Source organism: Vipera ursinii (assembly GCF_947247035.1).
Source record: "Vipera ursinii genome assembly, chromosome: 17".
In the NCBI taxonomy this organism is placed as follows: domain Eukaryota; kingdom Metazoa; phylum Chordata; class Lepidosauria; order Squamata; family Viperidae; genus Vipera; species Vipera ursinii.
Genome location: NC_139530.1, coordinates 384,750 through 400,371, shown reverse-complemented (window position 1 = coordinate 400,371; position 15,622 = coordinate 384,750). Strand labels below are relative to the sequence as shown.

At 51.7% G+C, this 15,622-nt stretch overlaps 3 protein-coding genes across 13 annotated transcripts in view; 2 read left to right on the top strand and 1 right to left on the bottom strand.

Annotated features, from left to right (window-relative positions):
- Positions 1-1,382: 1,382 nt before the first annotated feature.
- OTUD3 (OTU deubiquitinase 3) overlaps positions 1,383-15,622 on the top strand; it is a gene marked incomplete at its 3' end in the record, with an annotated part of 25,799 nt that continues 11,559 nt past the window's right edge. The window contains exons 1-8 of one of the 10 annotated variants that reach the window (XM_083375496.1): positions 1,389-2,031; positions 2,497-2,645; positions 2,948-3,060; positions 3,579-3,701; positions 3,861-3,992; positions 4,194-4,290; positions 7,776-7,861; positions 14,067-14,126. In XM_083375496.1, the coding sequence (XP_083231622.1) occupies positions 1,832-2,031; positions 2,497-2,645; positions 2,948-3,060; positions 3,579-3,701; positions 3,861-3,992; positions 4,194-4,290; positions 7,776-7,861; positions 14,067-14,111 (945 nt within the window). In that variant the 5' untranslated portion in view covers positions 1,389-1,831. The other 9 variants (XM_083375495.1, XM_083375492.1, XM_083375493.1 and 6 more) reach the window with 9 other exon arrangements.
- The window catches only part of LOC310647920 (basic phospholipase A2 homolog), a 30,592-nt gene continuing 21,002 nt past the window's right edge, over positions 6,033-15,622 (top strand). Inside the window, exon 1 of the mRNA XM_083375517.1 lies at positions 6,033-6,135. Coding sequence (XP_083231643.1) covers positions 6,129-6,135 — 7 coding nt within the window. The 5' untranslated portion in view covers positions 6,033-6,128. The remainder of the gene's footprint in view (positions 6,136-15,622) is intronic.
- Positions 6,953-10,430, bottom strand: LOC310647921 (group IIE secretory phospholipase A2-like). 2 transcript variants are annotated; one of them, XM_083375519.1, is made up of 6 exons: positions 10,226-10,430; positions 9,412-9,569; positions 9,193-9,269; positions 8,270-8,411; positions 7,717-7,823; positions 6,953-7,226 (listed from the first exon to the last, which is right to left on the bottom strand). In XM_083375519.1, exons 3-6 carry the CDS (start codon positions 9,236-9,238, stop codon positions 7,051-7,053), a joined length of 471 nt encoding a protein of 156 aa, XP_083231645.1. In that variant the 5' UTR covers positions 9,239-9,269; positions 9,412-9,569; positions 10,226-10,430; the 3' UTR covers positions 6,953-7,050. The 2 variants fall into 2 exon arrangements, with proteins under 2 accessions (XP_083231645.1, XP_083231644.1); XM_083375518.1 differs by lacking the exon at positions 10,226-10,430 and having other exon boundaries at positions 9,412-9,703.

The following is a 15,622-nucleotide window of genomic DNA, read 5'->3' as shown; positions in this document are numbered from 1 at the left end:
CCAATTTTTTGAGTATGGGAGTCCCAGGCAGGCGACAGATGGGATGTTGTGTTGTGTTTTTTATTGACCGACAAGTTGATGATCTTCAAGATGGAGTTTTATTGGACTTCCCCAGGATTTCTACATGAAAGCAACTTGATTTTGTCAATAGCACAAAATCCCCCACGTGATCATCTTTGACTGGCAGACGTCTGCTTCAGTATGGTCATCTCCGGAAAAAATGGGGACAGAAAGTTCAGCAGTCCCGATTTCTCAAAAGACGGCTTCAAAATTTTGAAAAGCGGCGTCTTGCCTTGGAGAGCTTCCTTGTCTCAACCTTGTCTACCCAGCTGGTTTCAGTTAAGAAAGGGAGCATGACTCAGGCCCGCAAGAAGCAGGCAGAGCCGTGCATGTGTTACGGCCATATTTGGTGGCGACCATCCATCCCCCTGGCCAGAGGGCCCTGCTGCATTGCCGGGGGATCAGGTTGACAGGCTTGGGATGGTGCCCTGGACCACAGGACGACGCCTGGGCTGCAGGTCACGGGAGGACAGGTGGAGGCAGCCAAACTGACTTCACCAACTCAAGTATGAGCCGGTTTGTTTGCCATCTGAAAAGGTTCTCCAGAGCCCTTCTCAGAAAAGTGCTTGAAGTGAAGTGTATTTTTAGGTCAGCAGGAAGAGAGAAAAACTAAATCTGGATCCTATTCACTGGAGAACCCATCCTGCCAGGGGACCAAAAGGCAGATGAATTTCATGGTCCAGGCTCTTGCTTAAGTGATCAATCTGGACATAATTGCTAAAAAAAAAAATTGCATTATCAAGTTTGATAGTAATAAACGCAATCCTCTGGTCCGTCACTTGGGAAAGGTTAGATTAGGTAAGTCGTGTATCCGTTCTGAGAAAAAATTATCTTTAAACCAAACGTGGTAAGAGCTGACGGGATTGGGTAAAAGTGGCAAAAAGGGGCTTGAGTCAACAAACGATGGATCCCTGCAGAGGTGAGCAGGACTGCTCTGAACTGGCTGCCCAGTTACTGGTTAGCCCCACTGCCCTTCCATTGGGGTAGCGATGGCCAGAAGCCAACTCCACAGGAGCCGCTCTGGAAATGGGCAGAAGGAAGGGGGGGGGAAACACGGGCTGTGCGAGACACGAGCCGGGCAGTTATTTCCGAGTTCCCCCTTTGACACTGGCAGAGGTTCATCAGCAGCCCTTGGAAACTGCAATGAGAACCAACTGGGGTTTACCGATTGGCAGGAACTTGCTCTGGAGACCCCCAGGCTGAGAAGATGCATCATCCTGATGGCTCCTCTATTCCCCTCTGGAAAGGACCATGAGACTAATTAAAAAACAAGGCCATAAATAACGGGCAAGATCAGGGAGATGCATCCATGGAACGTGCCTTCCGTTCACTTTGGATAACCAGAAAACAAAATCTGAATGGCGAATTCTGGGAATTTGAAGTCCAGACCTTTTTAAAGTGGCCAAACTTGAGAAACAACACCCATTGTGGGACCTGTTTGGCTTTTGAAGAAGTGGCAGCCTGACCACTGTGATTGGGGGAAAAAAAAAATCACGGTTAACCGTTATTATTATGCAAAACGAAGTCTTGTACATCTGGAAATGATTTACAGTAAAGGGGGAAAAGGGTTGAAAAGGCTCTTTTTCTGCAATGGGCGGAGAGAAATGAGAAGAAAGCCAGAGCATCCACTAAGTGCAATTCGAGTCCTCCACCACGTGGGCTTCCGCTTCTTTTACGGCCCGATCTCGCCACTCTGGCACATCCCCTCTATAGGCTCCCAGTTCCGTCGCCAGGCAGCGCAGGCGCAGTGGCGAGGGGAGTCGCGGCGGCGATGTCGCGCAAGCAGGCGGTGCGGGCGCGACCCGGGAAGGCGGAGGTGGAGAGGAAGCGGGACGAGCGGGCGGCCCGGAGAGCGCTGGCCCGCGAGAGGCGCAACCGGGCTCAGGGCGAGGGTGAACCCGACGGCGGCGGCGGCCTCAACGACCAGCTGCGAGCGCTCGGACTGCGCCTGCGCGAAGTGCCGGGCGACGGGTAAGCAAGCCACGCCCCTCGCCTCGACGGCTACGTGGCGCGACTTTGACGTCATTGCTGGCGACCTGCCTGATCGGGTTGGGTTGGCGGGCGCTTCACCACAACAATCCTGTGAGGTGCGTTGGTCTCACTTCTGCTCTGCTCACTGAGGACCAGAGCCTTTGATTTTTACTGTATTTATATTTTATTTTAATTTGTAATTTATGTGCCGCCCATCTCCCACTCTCAAGTCGTTGATCCGATTAAGTTTTTATTGATTTTTCCCCCATACGTGCAGTAATAACTTTTCAACCAACGTGCTGTCTGAGTTTACGTTCGCTAATACATTCCTATTCCTAAGAACACATAAGGACCCCCATAACAGAATGAAGCGAGGCAAAACAACGGCCAGTCCCCGAGCCAGGCTCTTCAAAGCCTGCTCCGTCATTTGCCTCCTCAACCCCCCTGTTTTCTCCCCCCCCCCAGGAACTGCCTCTTCAGGGCCCTTGGGGACCAGCTGGAGGGCCACTCGCGGAACCACCTCAAGCACCGGCAGGAGACCGTGGCCTACATGATCCAGCAGCGGGCGGACTTTGAGCCCTTTGTGGAGGACGACGTCCCATTTGAGAAGCACCGTGGGTGTCCCCTGCGGCTCCCCAACACAGCTCTGAAGCTCCCCTTGACCGGACCGGCCTTCCCCGGCTAGAATTTGGGTCCTTTAATACCGACGGTGGCTTTTCCACTGTCCCCCAGGAGCCAGCTTGGTTTTCTTTCCAGGGGCCTCTGAGGAATTGGGGTGCCTTAGTGGGTCTCCCTTCCTTCCTGATGGGGGAGGCTCTGGGTTGTTCCGAGGCCCATTTTCCCCCCTCCCAAATGCAGCCTCCTTTTCCTGCACACACACCTCCTTGAATTTTGCTTTCGTTTTTGTTTTTTCCAGTTGCCAATTTAGCCCAGCCGGGCACATTTGCCGGCAACGATGCCATTGTGGCCTTTGCGAGGAACAACAAAGTCAGCATCGTCATTCACCAGCAAAACGCCCCCCTCTGGCAGGTGGGTCTCCCAAGAAAAGCAGCCGTCCCACCGGCAGAGGCTCCCTGACGCCATCGCTTTGACCTCCTGGCAGACCATTTGGTTGCCCCCCCCAAACTCAGGAAAGGCTTGGAGTCCTCAAGGAGGTTTTCTAGAACCTTCGCCAGGAGCTTTTGGGCTGTAATGTTTAATAGGAGCAAAAGAGGGAAATATTAAATGACCTCCAAGGTCCTTTCCAACAACATCATTATTATTAATAATGTTTGGCAGGCATTGTCGGCACTGGAAGTTAAACTCTATTATAAACTCGTTGGTTTTAAGCTGGTCGTGACCACCTCTGCCTCCTAGCTCTGCTTGTTTGTCCCTTCCTTCCTCCCTCTTTTCCTTCCTTTGTGTCTCCCTTTCTCCATCCATCCATCCTTCTCCCCTCCCCTTCCTCCTTTCCCTCCCTCCCCATTTGAAATTTGTTTTAACAACCTCCCCCCCCCGCCCATGCAACGTTCTGGCCCCCACCTCAAGCTTCCCTCTCCCTGTCGCAGATCCACGGGACCGACCAGAGCAGCGCCCGAGAGCTTCACATTGCGTATCGCTACGGCGAGCACTACGACAGCGTCCGAAAGATCAATGATAACTCGGCGGCTCCCGCTTGGCTGCAGACACAGGTTGGCTGGCGGCTTGGGGCGAAAGGAGGGGGGAGGGATTACAGCCCTCCAGACCTTCCTGCTCAAGGTTGTTCAACTCTGTGAGCTGAGGGGAGCCCGTCTCCTTCTGCACAAGCACAAAACCATTCTCACAAGCTCGCACCCCTTTGGCTTGCCCAGATGCTGTGCCCAAATGAAGCCAGAACCAAGGAGGCCCCCCAGGCTAAGGGGGAGGGGGAGCAGCCGAGAGAAGAGACTCCGGATGAAATGGATGACGCCCTTCAGAAAGTCCGCAATGCCACCGGGTGCTCGGTGAGGGCGCTTCTTTCTCTTGTGACTTACGACTATCACTCGAAGTTTGTTTGTGTGTTTATACAGGTGGCCTTCGACTTGCAACCACAACTGAGCCCAAAATTTATATTACTAAGGGATACATTTGGGAAATTGTGTTTACCATGACAGCCCAGACAGTTGCGATTTATTCAAGGCGTCCCTTTTTATTTCCCTTCTCAGGATGTCGACTTAATTGCTCAGGTCCTGGAGGCGGAAGACTTCAGCATTGAGTCCACCATCTTTGCCGTTTTCCAGATGAAAGAATTGGGAAAACTCTGTAAGTCCCTCCCTCCCTCCCTCCCTGGATAAGAATCATAAATGCAGTATTAGAAAAATATAATGTTGTAGAAAAAGCAGGAAAGAACCCACAATAATTGAGAGTGTATATTTGTAAATTCAGAAGGAGAAACTGAGAGATTTTAAACCTTTCAGCCCAGGGAAACTTTTGTTGAGGCCAAGTAATTTTCTGCTACAAAAACTTATTTTTACATTGAGCAAGCATCAGTTTGCTTGCTTGAAAAGCTGGTGTGCATTTGTGGGTCTGCATGCATGTGCATGTGTGTTTGCAAATGGGTGCACTCCTTAGTCGTAAGGAAATCTTTGTGGTATCTTGCCAACAATTCATCTTGAATCTTCTTAATTCAGACGAAGGGATTTCTTTTTACCTTTTGGCCAACTGTTCCTCCCCAACTGAAGAAGAGAAAAACCAAAATGGGCATAAATTCACCCACCAGGACCAAAACGTCAACGTTTGTGTCAACGTTTTAAAAGCAGAAATATCCCCAACTTGATGCTAAAGGCACCATTAGCCTTTGGAAATCCTGTTCAGAAACAGTTTAGTGTCCGTATTCACGGCTTGATTCTCGACACAGCTGCGGGCATCTGTGCCTTTCCCCCACGCAAAGGACGGCCGCTTTCCTGAGCTCGTCCTTGAGCCGGTACCCATGAGGCCAGGCTGGCAGCGGAGTCCCCTGGCTGAGCACGGCCCTTCTCTTTGTAGACGCCGAGGAAAACCAGGCCACGAGGCCAAACCCGCAGCCCAGGCCGGCCCCGTGGGACGAGAGGGGAAGCCAAGGCTGGGCTTTGGGCCGCCAGGAAGTCGGCAGCAATAATAATAAACCCCACGGGAACCTGGTGGAAAGGAACCGCCCAGGTCAAAAGGTACCTGAAAGCAGAGGACGCAGCTTCCCCCGCCCAGCCCTGCCGGCGCCCTGGGGATTTCTCACCCCACCTGCCACCCGCTTTCTTCCTTCCCCTTCTCATTTCTCCCTCTGCGGCCCTCCTGCCGAGGTCTGATCCTTTTGCTCTGGACTTTGGCATTTTCTCCTCTTGGGTGGAGGAGTCGCAGGCGTGGAAGGGACCTCGGAGGTCTTCTAGTCCAACCCCCACCACCATTTACCAAATTCCCTCCTGCCCTCCTCATCCGAATCTTCGGGCCTTGGTAGCCTCTTTGCCATCTGCCGGAATCTGAAGGGCTGCGGGCTCCTTCGTCCTTGGGCGCTTTTGTCCACTTTGCCTCATGCTCTTCCTGTCACCCTCTGGTGATCCACCCTGACCGGGCCTCTTTGTGTCTTTTGGGCACAGCGACTCAGGCCGCAAAGAGCAAGCGTGTCACCTCTCTGAACACACACACACACACACACACACACGGTCAGAGAGACACCGGCACCCACGTGCAGTGACTCAACTGCTTCCTGCCTTCCTGCTTCTCCCGACTTCTCCGGGCACCTGATTTCCCCCCCCCCTCCCCATCTCTGGGAAGAGGCTGTTGGGAGTCTTCTCCCCCCTCCCCCCCCCCAAAGTTGGCTCTGGAAGGCCCCGGGCAGAGGCCTTCTTCTGCCCACCCCTCTTCTCCTCTAGCAGGGGCAGAAGAAGGAGCTTCAGCGGCTGGAGAAGAAGAGGCGGCAGAAAGTCCTGGCCGGCAAGGGGGGCCCCTCGCACAATAACGGCACGGCCGGGGAGCCCCAGGTCACCCTGGTGAAGACTTTGGCGGCCCTCAGTATCTGACTCGGCCACGCTGGACGGCCTTCGCCTCTTTGAGAGAAGGGGGACCGCCCCCACCCCCCACCTACACAAACACACGCCCCCTTAGCCGTGTCTGTCGATGGGGGCAGGATGAACGGTGGGTGGTTTGCCCGTTTGGGGACCCGGCCCCTACTCAAATCCCCCTCCTCACCTTCCTGGCAGGTTCTTTTCGTCCATCGGCGTAGAAAGAATTGTTGGCCGGAGGTTTCCTGGACTGCCGTGGGCTTCAGTGAAAGGCTGGGGTGGTCCTGCCCGGAGGTGTAAAGGGGCTGGCAGGGTTGGGAGGGGCAGGAAAGGGGTTCCTTCCCATCCGACTCGTTTCTTTCGGCCGGTGAGTGGTGTCTGTGTGTGTGGCTTCACAAGAGGGGGGCTCCTCCCTTGGAAGGGCAATGCAGGGGCTTCAGAAAGCAGAAGTGGGGGCAGAAGCCACCACTTGGGGGAGCTTTTTCCAGAAATATCCCCTCTCCCTCTCCTCCTGCCCTGCCCCCCAGGATCCCAACTTTCGGTTTTAGGTTCAGCTTGTAAGTTTATCCGTGTTGATGAAACAGCCGTTTGCTGTTCTCCCTTAAAGGGCCTGTTTTCCTCCAAAGACGGCTTCTGCGTTGCTTTGTCTCCAGCTCCTTCCAAAATGTGCGTCAGTGGGATGTGTTAATATGTGGGTCTCCTCCCCGGGAATTGGGGGGGTGTTGCTCTGCTGTGGAAACACCTCAGTCCTCTGACAAGTTTGGGAAAGGAAGAAAACGGTGCTCTTGGGACGCAGGTTATTGGCGCCCCTCTGACCCCTCTCGTGGCCGTAGGACTAGCCCAGCTGTCGTCCGCTTTGAGGGATGCTTCGCCGAGAAAACTCGATAGTTGCATTAAAACCACACCTTGAATCATAAATGCCCCTCTTGAAGTACCCGTGGCCGAGTCCGTCGTAACATTTTTTTATTGCACACAAAAACAAAACCACAATCCGGAGATGTGCGAGAGGAGGCCGTGCAGGGACAGGGTGGTTCTGGGAGGGCCGGTCTCAGCCCCCCTTCGTAGGGGCCCGGTGGGGGCGGACCCCCTGGCAGGGTGGGGTGGGTCCTTCGCACAGGCGGTTGCGGTAGCCGATGTATTGGCGTTGAAACTTGGAGTGGCGGAAGCAGAGGGCTGCGGCTTTGTCACACTCGCAGGTTTGCTGCCGGCATTCGGTTTCCCCACCTAGACAGGAGAGAGGAGAGGGGTCTGTGTGTGTGTGTGTCTTTCTTCACCTGGTTTTGACTGTGGCCCTCCAAATCTGGGAGCCCCTCCCTCCCAAGTGGTACCTTCCCCAAATTTGGACAGGCGGTTCTTAAACAGCATTCCTGGGAGAAACACTTGATCGAAAAGAAATCAGCAGCAAAAATGGTCCTCGCTTAATGACCGGTTGCTTAGAGACGGTTAGAAGTTACAGTGGACTACCCCACCCCACCCCAAAAAAGGACTTATGACCCAGATTCAAACTGCCTGCCCTCTCCCTGGCCACATTTTAAGACAGCTTATACCCCCTCTGTATGATGCAAAGGATAAGGCCAGCTGATCTTCCCGGCCCCCTCCGGTCACATGGACCTCAAACCCCAGCATCCCCAGCCAGCCTGGAATTTGCAGGGGATTCTGGGAGCTTCTCACTGTTACCCAAGTTTGCTCCGACATGGTTTGTGTTCCCACGTACCGCAAGTGACGGTGTCTTTCCTGAGGGAGTAGAAATATTTCTCCATTTTGGGTTTGCAGTGGCGCCGCGACAGGGCCTGATAGCAGCAGTCATGAACTTGGCAGCACCTGGAAGCAAAGAACAGAGCCACAATTGTGCGGCCAAGGTAACAACATCACTGTATCCGTCTCGGCATCCGGGGCCGTTGGGCACCTGCCTGGGACAATATTTTGAAAGCAAACTCTTAAAACGTGAGCGGAGCTGGGTGGCTTTGTGGTTTTCACAGGGAGTAACTTGTTTAAGGTCACTTCGGGACCTGGGGCCGCCCCGCCCGTCTCTGGTTCTTGAATTTTATCCACTGTAACTTTGAACGGTCGCTAAGTGAGCAGTTGTAAACTGAGGACTACCTGCCACCCGGCTGGTGCCCACCTGATGCGAAAGAAAGCAGAGGTGAGCGGAGGTTCCCTCTGAGAAATGAGGGGGGCTCTGGAGACGCTCCTTAGATCCACAGGTGCCCCTTTAGCTGAGGAGAAGCTGGGGCCCCTCCCAGGTCACCCGAGGGCCCCCCCCTTACCAATCGGTGGCGTCCACCGGCTGCCGGGAGCCGCCCAGCCCGCAGTAGCAACCGTAGCCGTTGTAAATCAGGGCGTGTCTTCCGGTCAAGTGTTCGATGATGTGGCCAAACTGGATCAGATTGGCACTGGCAAAGACCAGAACTGGAAGGCAGACCGAGATGGTAGCCATCACCCCACTCCCAAGTGGCCCTCACCGGCAATTCCGGCCCGGGTCACCCCTGCCCCGTCCCCCAGGCGGTCCTCTCCTGCTCCCCAGTCCAAACAGGATTTGGCCTTCGCTGAGCGTGCAATTCTGACCCACGCGGGGCTGGATAAGAGGCCCACAGGGCTGGAAGGAAGGGACCTCGGAGGTCTTCTAGTCCAACCCCGCTGCTCACGCAGGAGGCGGAACAAACTTGTGCAGCTCTTGGATCAAATGAGGCTGGGCTGCATCGGGGCTCCTGGGGGCTCTCTGAGGTGGGCTGCGTTGTGGCAGGTGTTTCGTCACCAAGCGAGGTAGCATTACCGATGACGTTACCTGGCTGGCTCATGACACGTCTGCAAGGAAGCCACCACGCCCGGAGAGGACCCAGGACCCCACAGTTTTCCTCCTCCTCCTCCCTCTCGGCAAACTCCACTCCCTCCTAGCACTGATGACGTTACCTGGCTGGGTCATGAAACGTCTGCAAGGAAACCACCAAGCTCGGAGAGCACCCAGGACTCCCCAATTCATCCCTTTATTGATCTGTAAAACTCCAAACACACTTCTTCCTCTTGGCGATTCTTCTTAATCTGGGGTGCTGGAATAATATTCCCTGAACAAATGCAGTTAACAACCCCTAGATCTGGAAAATGTTCCCCTTCTTTGCCTCTGCTGGGTTCTGCCTCGTCCTTTCCTTCGTCCACCCCTTCCCTCTCTGCCATCTTTAAGGCGAGGACCTACCACAGAGGAGAAGGACGGGGCTGCTGCCTCCGAAAGGACAGGCCATCCTGAAGATGGTGCGGAGTCTTCCTCCCTTCCTGGATGGAACAGTAAACCGGACAAGAAACACTACAGTCCTTGGGTTGGGAGGAACCCTGGAGGTCTCCTAGTCCAGCCCCCTCCAGCTGATTAACTCCACTTCCCAGAATCCCAGAGGAAGCCCAACCAGTGGAGGCTTACAGGGCAATGGGCTTATAGTCCACACCAGCTTGTGGTGGCCCTGCCTTCAGCGCTGAACAAAATGCCGTCAGCCTCACTCGTCAACCCTAGAGTTGTTGTTTTTTCCGTGACAGCTAGAAAAGTTCAAACTTCGTCAGGGCAGGTCCAGATCTGTCAACCTGGGATCAAAAGAAGGGGAAAAGACACAACTCATCCAGGGAGGCCTGCAGGCATCATCGAGGTGCTTTCAGAGGGTGTGTACAAAACCAGGATGGTCAGCCAGGCCCACCTTCTCCCCAGTCCTTCCACAGATTACACACAGTCTCCAAGTCAGCAACCCAGAGGGGGTGATGCCAGGAGAAGCAACACCCTTTTGTCACTCGATTTGTGCTGGACCTGGAGTGGTGGATCCAGTTTGTGGTGAACTTTCGAGTGGAAGTTCAGCCACTTTCCTGGATCCTGAAGTTCAACCTAGTCATAAGCGTCGTTCGGAAATTACGCAGCCCAGCAAACCCCAGTTCGAAAGGACCACAAAGCCCATCTAGATCACTCTCTGCAAGAAGCCAGAAAACCAACCAGGCACACCCACAGCTTTTAATAGTACGGCCCGAGACCGTCTAAAAGAACGATTGTAAGTCGAGGATTCCCTGTACTTAATCCTGCTGATTGCGACTTGGATGTGAATTTTTTAATCCAAATTTGAATTAATCCAAATGTAATCCAGTTTAGTTCTTGCGGATGTGGAATAGAACTTCCTGACCATCTTGTTTGTCTATTCCTTTTTCTACCTCAACGCCGCCATCTTGTTTTTCCTGAGTCTTCTCTTTTTCTTCACCTTACAAATCTCTTATTTCTCCAATCGGTCCTCAACGGTCCTTTCCTGGAGTCTCTGTTACCTTCTGCTGAATCTGTTAATCCGCCCACATTCTGCTGGAAATGGGGTGCCCAGAATCACACGGGGCTTCCTTTGTGCTCTGCCCGCCTCAGCGGACAAGGAAACATGTCCGTTCTTCTCGGCAGCCAGCACAGCTTCCTAGGCGCTCTCCTTGAGCAGGGAGAGCCCTTCAAAACCTCGGCACGTTTGAGGACTTGCATAGTGTCAGATATCCGCACCACGGGACAGCGGGGAGAAAGTTCGAAGGAGGCCTTGAAGGAAGAGTCAAGAAGATAAGGAGATGTTTGCTCAGTCCTTGTCCTCAAGGGACCTTTTGATGGCCTCTCAGCCCCTGGCAAAATTCCAAGCTGCTGGAACTGGGGGAACTGGTCCGTGGCGCCACTCTGACCTCGGGCAGAGCTGCAGGTCAGGTCAGCTGACCCGGCCTCTCCCAAAGGCCATGAAAAGTTTGGCAACTGGACATGAATTTGCCTCTTGCTTGACCTCAGGGCTGTGATGGCATCTTCCTTTCGCTGTCTTCGTCTTTCTGGACACTTGTGGGGGGGCTAATTAAGGCACTTAGGGTGCCCCTTAAAGTCTAGCACATAGTCCTTTACTATGTGAGTTTTGCCCCATTTTGCGACTTTTTTGTGGCAGTTGTTAAGCAAATCACTGCAGTTGATAAGTTAGTAACCTGGTTGTGAGGTGAATCTCGCTTGCCTATTGCCTTCCCTTCTCGGAAGGTCTTAAAAGGGGATCATGTGACCCCCCGGGGCACTGTGACCGTCATAACTATGAGTCAGTTGCCAAGTGTCTGAATTTTGATCAGGTGATGCAGCGGTCGTGTGAAGTCTTTTCACTGTAACTTGAAGCATTCACTAAGTGAAATGTAAGCCGAGGCCTAGCTGCTGTTTGGTCTCCCCAAAAGGCAACCTCGGCCGTCCACCGTCCGGTTCATCTCCCACCCAGCCAGAAATGGTGTCCACACCCCAGGAAGCTGTTTTGAGCAGCCAACAAAAAGCAATCACAATGCACTTTCTCCGTCTCTCTCTCTCTGCCCCCCCCCCCCTCGGCCTGTGTGATGCCAGTGGTGCCACAGCAATTGCTTGTTTGTGTGTTTATTTTGCACACCCTCTATTAAGCTTGGAACCAGCCTGGAATAAAAACACAAGGAAAAAATGGTGGAAGAAGATTTAAAAGCCACAATATAAACAAAGGAGCTGCTCTGCAGGTTCTGAAGTTTGGCTTGATAAAAAACATACAGGAAACCAGAAGTTGCCTTTAAGCTTTACGTATTAATTCAGCTGAAGAAAGACAGCCAAAGGAAGCTGCCAAACAGAATAATAATAATAAACCTTTATTGTCAAAGTCCAACATTTGTACATTGAGATTAGTTGAGCTTCCCCCCCGTGCTCTCTCCCCCCCCCCAACACACAGTGCCAACAAACCCCCCATCCTACCACACCATGTGAGCCAACTACACCACACACCGGCCTCCCAAGTCAATTCTGCATAAGTTCACAGAGATTATGTCCCATTTAAAAGCCTAACAGCCCACGGATAAAAGCTATTTTTCAGCCTCTTGGTACGGCTGGCTATACTCTTATATCTCCTACCGGATGGTAGGAGAGTAAAGAGATACCATCCAGGGTGTGAGTCATCCCTGAGAATCTTCCTCACTCTTCCAAGGCAGCGAGCCCTGGCGAGGTCATCCAGTGGTGTCAGGGGACAGCCCACAATGTCTTGTGCTGTGCTCACCACCCTCTGTAATGCTTTCCTGTCCGCGGCTGTCAGGCCAGCATACCAAACCACAATACCATACGAGAGGATGCTCTCTATAGTAGACCGGTAAAAGAGGGTCATAAGCTGTTCTTCCGCAAGACCCTAAGAAAGTGAAGCCTCTGTTGGGCCTTTCTGGCCACCTGGGTTGTGTTAACTTTCCAGGTCAGATCTTCGCAGAGGTAGACTCCCAGAAATTTAAAGGAGGAAACTCTCTCCACACAGCCCTCCCCGATGTAAAGTAGGGCAGGTTCCTCCTTTTTTCTCCCGAAGTCTAGTACCATCTCTTGCGTCTTGCCGATGTTCAGGTGCAAATTGTTGTATAGATTTTGTACCTCCGCCCTATATGCTGTCTCATCCCCACCTGTAATAAGACCTGTAATAACAATCCCAAGAGCCTGAGACTTCTGCTGGGTAATGTCAGTGATAAATTGGGCCATCGTCAGAGCCAATGCCTTGGTATGGAAAAGAGAAAAGGGGGAATAATTCCCTTCAGGAGGGCCTCGACCACCTCACACGCCTCGTTACTTCCACAGGGAAAGGCCTCATTCTCTCCAGAGAAAGCACCCACAAATACTTGCAAGTAGCTAAAACTCCACATCCATGGCAACTCAGTAAAATCAACCTCCCCAAAACTGGCAGGATCCTGGCCAGCCCCAAGCCTCCCCAAGGGGAACTTAAATCATTTCCACAGGATCATTTCATCGAGAAATCACACATTGCTCGATCGTTGTGAGGGCCTTGTTATAGATCCTAGGACAAATATAGTCCTTTATAAGAAACTCAGCCACGAATGCTGGCATGCAATTTTTGTAAGAGGGCCCATAATTCACATTTTGGGAGAAGTCGTTTCCCGTCCTTCTCCAGCCTACGTCCACAATAAACAGCACCCAATCTGTAAGGTCTATGTCCATCCTGTCAAATATATGTTGCAGCCAGCACAGACAAATGTGAGGGTACAGGCGTACCAACATACTAAGGGGACGGGACCTGAAGCGGCAGACTTTGCAGTGCGTTCGGCCAAAATGTTTCCCCTTCCATGTTTAGTATCAACCCTAACATGGGCCCTCACATGTGTGACAGGAGGCTATAAACCAATTCCCCCCCCCCTTTGCAGGCTTACAAGTCGTGGAGGTGTTTCCACTGTAGTGGGAGCCCCACAAGTTAATTGTTCAGCAGCCTCCAAAAGCATAATAATAATAATAATAATAATAATAATAATAATAATGATGATGATGATGATGATGATGATGATGATGATGATGGAAGGGACCTTGGAGGTCATCTAGTCCAACCCCCTGCTCAGGCAGGAAACTTTATACCATTTCAGGCAAATGGCTGTCCAGTCTCTTCTTAAAGACCTCCAGTGTTGGAGCATTCACCACCTCTGGAGGCAGGTTGTTCCACTGGTTAATTGTTCTAACTGTCAGGAAGTTTCTCCTTAGTTCTAGGTTGCTTCTCTCCTTGACTAGTTTCCATCCATTGCTTCTTGTCCTGCTTTCAGGTGCTTTGGAGAATAGCTTGACTCCCTCTTCTTTGTGGTAGCCCCTGAGATATTGGAACACTGCTATCATGTCACCCCTCACCCTTCTCTTCATTAAACTACACATACCTAATTCCAGTAACCGTTCCCTATATGTTTTAGCCTCCAGCCCCCTAATCATCTTTGTTGCTCTTCTCTGTACCCTTTCTAGAGTCTCGACATCTTTTTTACATCGTGGTGACCAAAACTGGATGCAGTATTCCAGGTGTGGCCTTACCAAAGCATTGTAAAGTGGTATTAGTACTTCACTTCATCTTGATTCTATCCCTCTGTTAATGCAGCCTAGCACTGTGTTGGCTTTTTTGGCAGCTGCAGCACACTGCTGGCTCATATTGAAGTGATTGTCTACTAAGACTCCGAGATCCCTCTCACAGTTACTACTATTGAGCAAGGTACCACCTATACTATACCTATGCATTTGATTTTTCCTGCCTAAATGTAGAACCTTACTTTTTTCACCATTGAATTTCATTTTGTTAGATAGTGCCCATTGGTCTAGTCTGTCCAGATCCTTTTGTATCTTAAGCCTATCTTCTGGAGTGTTGGCTATTCCTGCCAGCTTGGTGTCGTCTGCAAATTTGATGAGTTCCCCATCTATCCCCTCATCCAAATCATTAATGAAGATATTGAAGAGCACTGGGCCCAGAACAGAGCCCTGGGGCACCCCACTACACACTTCCTTCCATGTAGATGCGGTTCCATTGAGGACCACACGCTGAGTACGGCCTGTCAGCCAGCTACGAATCCATCTGGTGGTAATGCTATCTAACCCACATTTTTCTATCTTATCAAGTAGTAGGTTGTGATCTACTTTATCAAATGCCTTACTGAAGTCCAAGTAAATTATATCTACAGCATTCCTCTGGTCCACTAGTTTTGTCACTTGGTCAAAGAATGTAATAAGATTTGTCTGGCATGATCTGTTTTTGACAAACCCATGTTGACTTTTAGTGATGACTTTGTTTGCATCAAGGTGTTCGCTGATTTGTTGTTTGATTATCTTTCCAGAATCTTCCCAGGTATTGAGGTCAGGCTAATAGGTCTGTAGTTTCCTGGATCTATTTTTTCCCCTTTTTTGAAGATGGGAACTACATCAGCTCTCTTCCAGTCCTCTGGTAGTTCCCCAGTGCTCCAGGATCTTTGAAAAATCCTGCTGCAGCCCAAAGGCATGCCGGCCATCTTTGAGCAATAAGTTCAAGCTGTTTGGAGAAACAGGCCACTGGGTGAGACCGACTACCAAGGGTCTGAGTAAGGACTTCAGCAGCCACCCCTTTGCTTTCAGCCACATATAAGGCGAACCGTTTCCTTGGTAGCCTGATACAAGGCTTAGCCATTCGAGCAAAGATGGTGGCTTGTAACTTAGCAAGCAAAGCACAAACTGAAAGGGGCATAGGGCAGACTGGAAGGTAAAGAAATTGATGAGTAAGGCGAAGACCACCCATGAAGCATTCCAAAGGGTTGAGTGTTGCAGCTGACACAGAATGGCCACTCGCCCCAAAGACGAAGGTTTCTGAGGGGCTCATTTAATGCTGAACGCGATGCCCTTGTCTCAGTCAAAACGGCTGTTGTTTTCCTCTGGTTCTGGAATTTGACCAGGGGTGAAGAGGAAGAATCATCCCTAAGGGCAGGGAGACAAAGGCCCCCAGCCCCTCACCCAACCCCCCTTATTTCTGGAGCATGGTTCTGGAACAGCAGCCTATAGGAAGGTTAGGAAGGGAACAGAAAAGACATTCCCTGCTCCAGGGGCCAAATGTCATGCATATACAACACTGGTCCTGTTGTAGGGCAAAAGACTGCAGTGAGGGGTCAGGGTGGTGCCTGGAATCTGGGTGACATTGTCCCATTTCTCTCTTGAGGGTGCCCTACCAGTCCTCACCATCCTCTTCCGCAAGCCCCACTTCTTCCCCCTTCGACTAGGGGTACCTGTTGCAAAGCCAGCAAGACGACATTTTGTTTTTCAGCCTTTTTAGCCCCCCCGGTTATCACTTCTGGTCATGTCATGTAGGCTTTATAAACTACTTGCAACAATTTTTCTA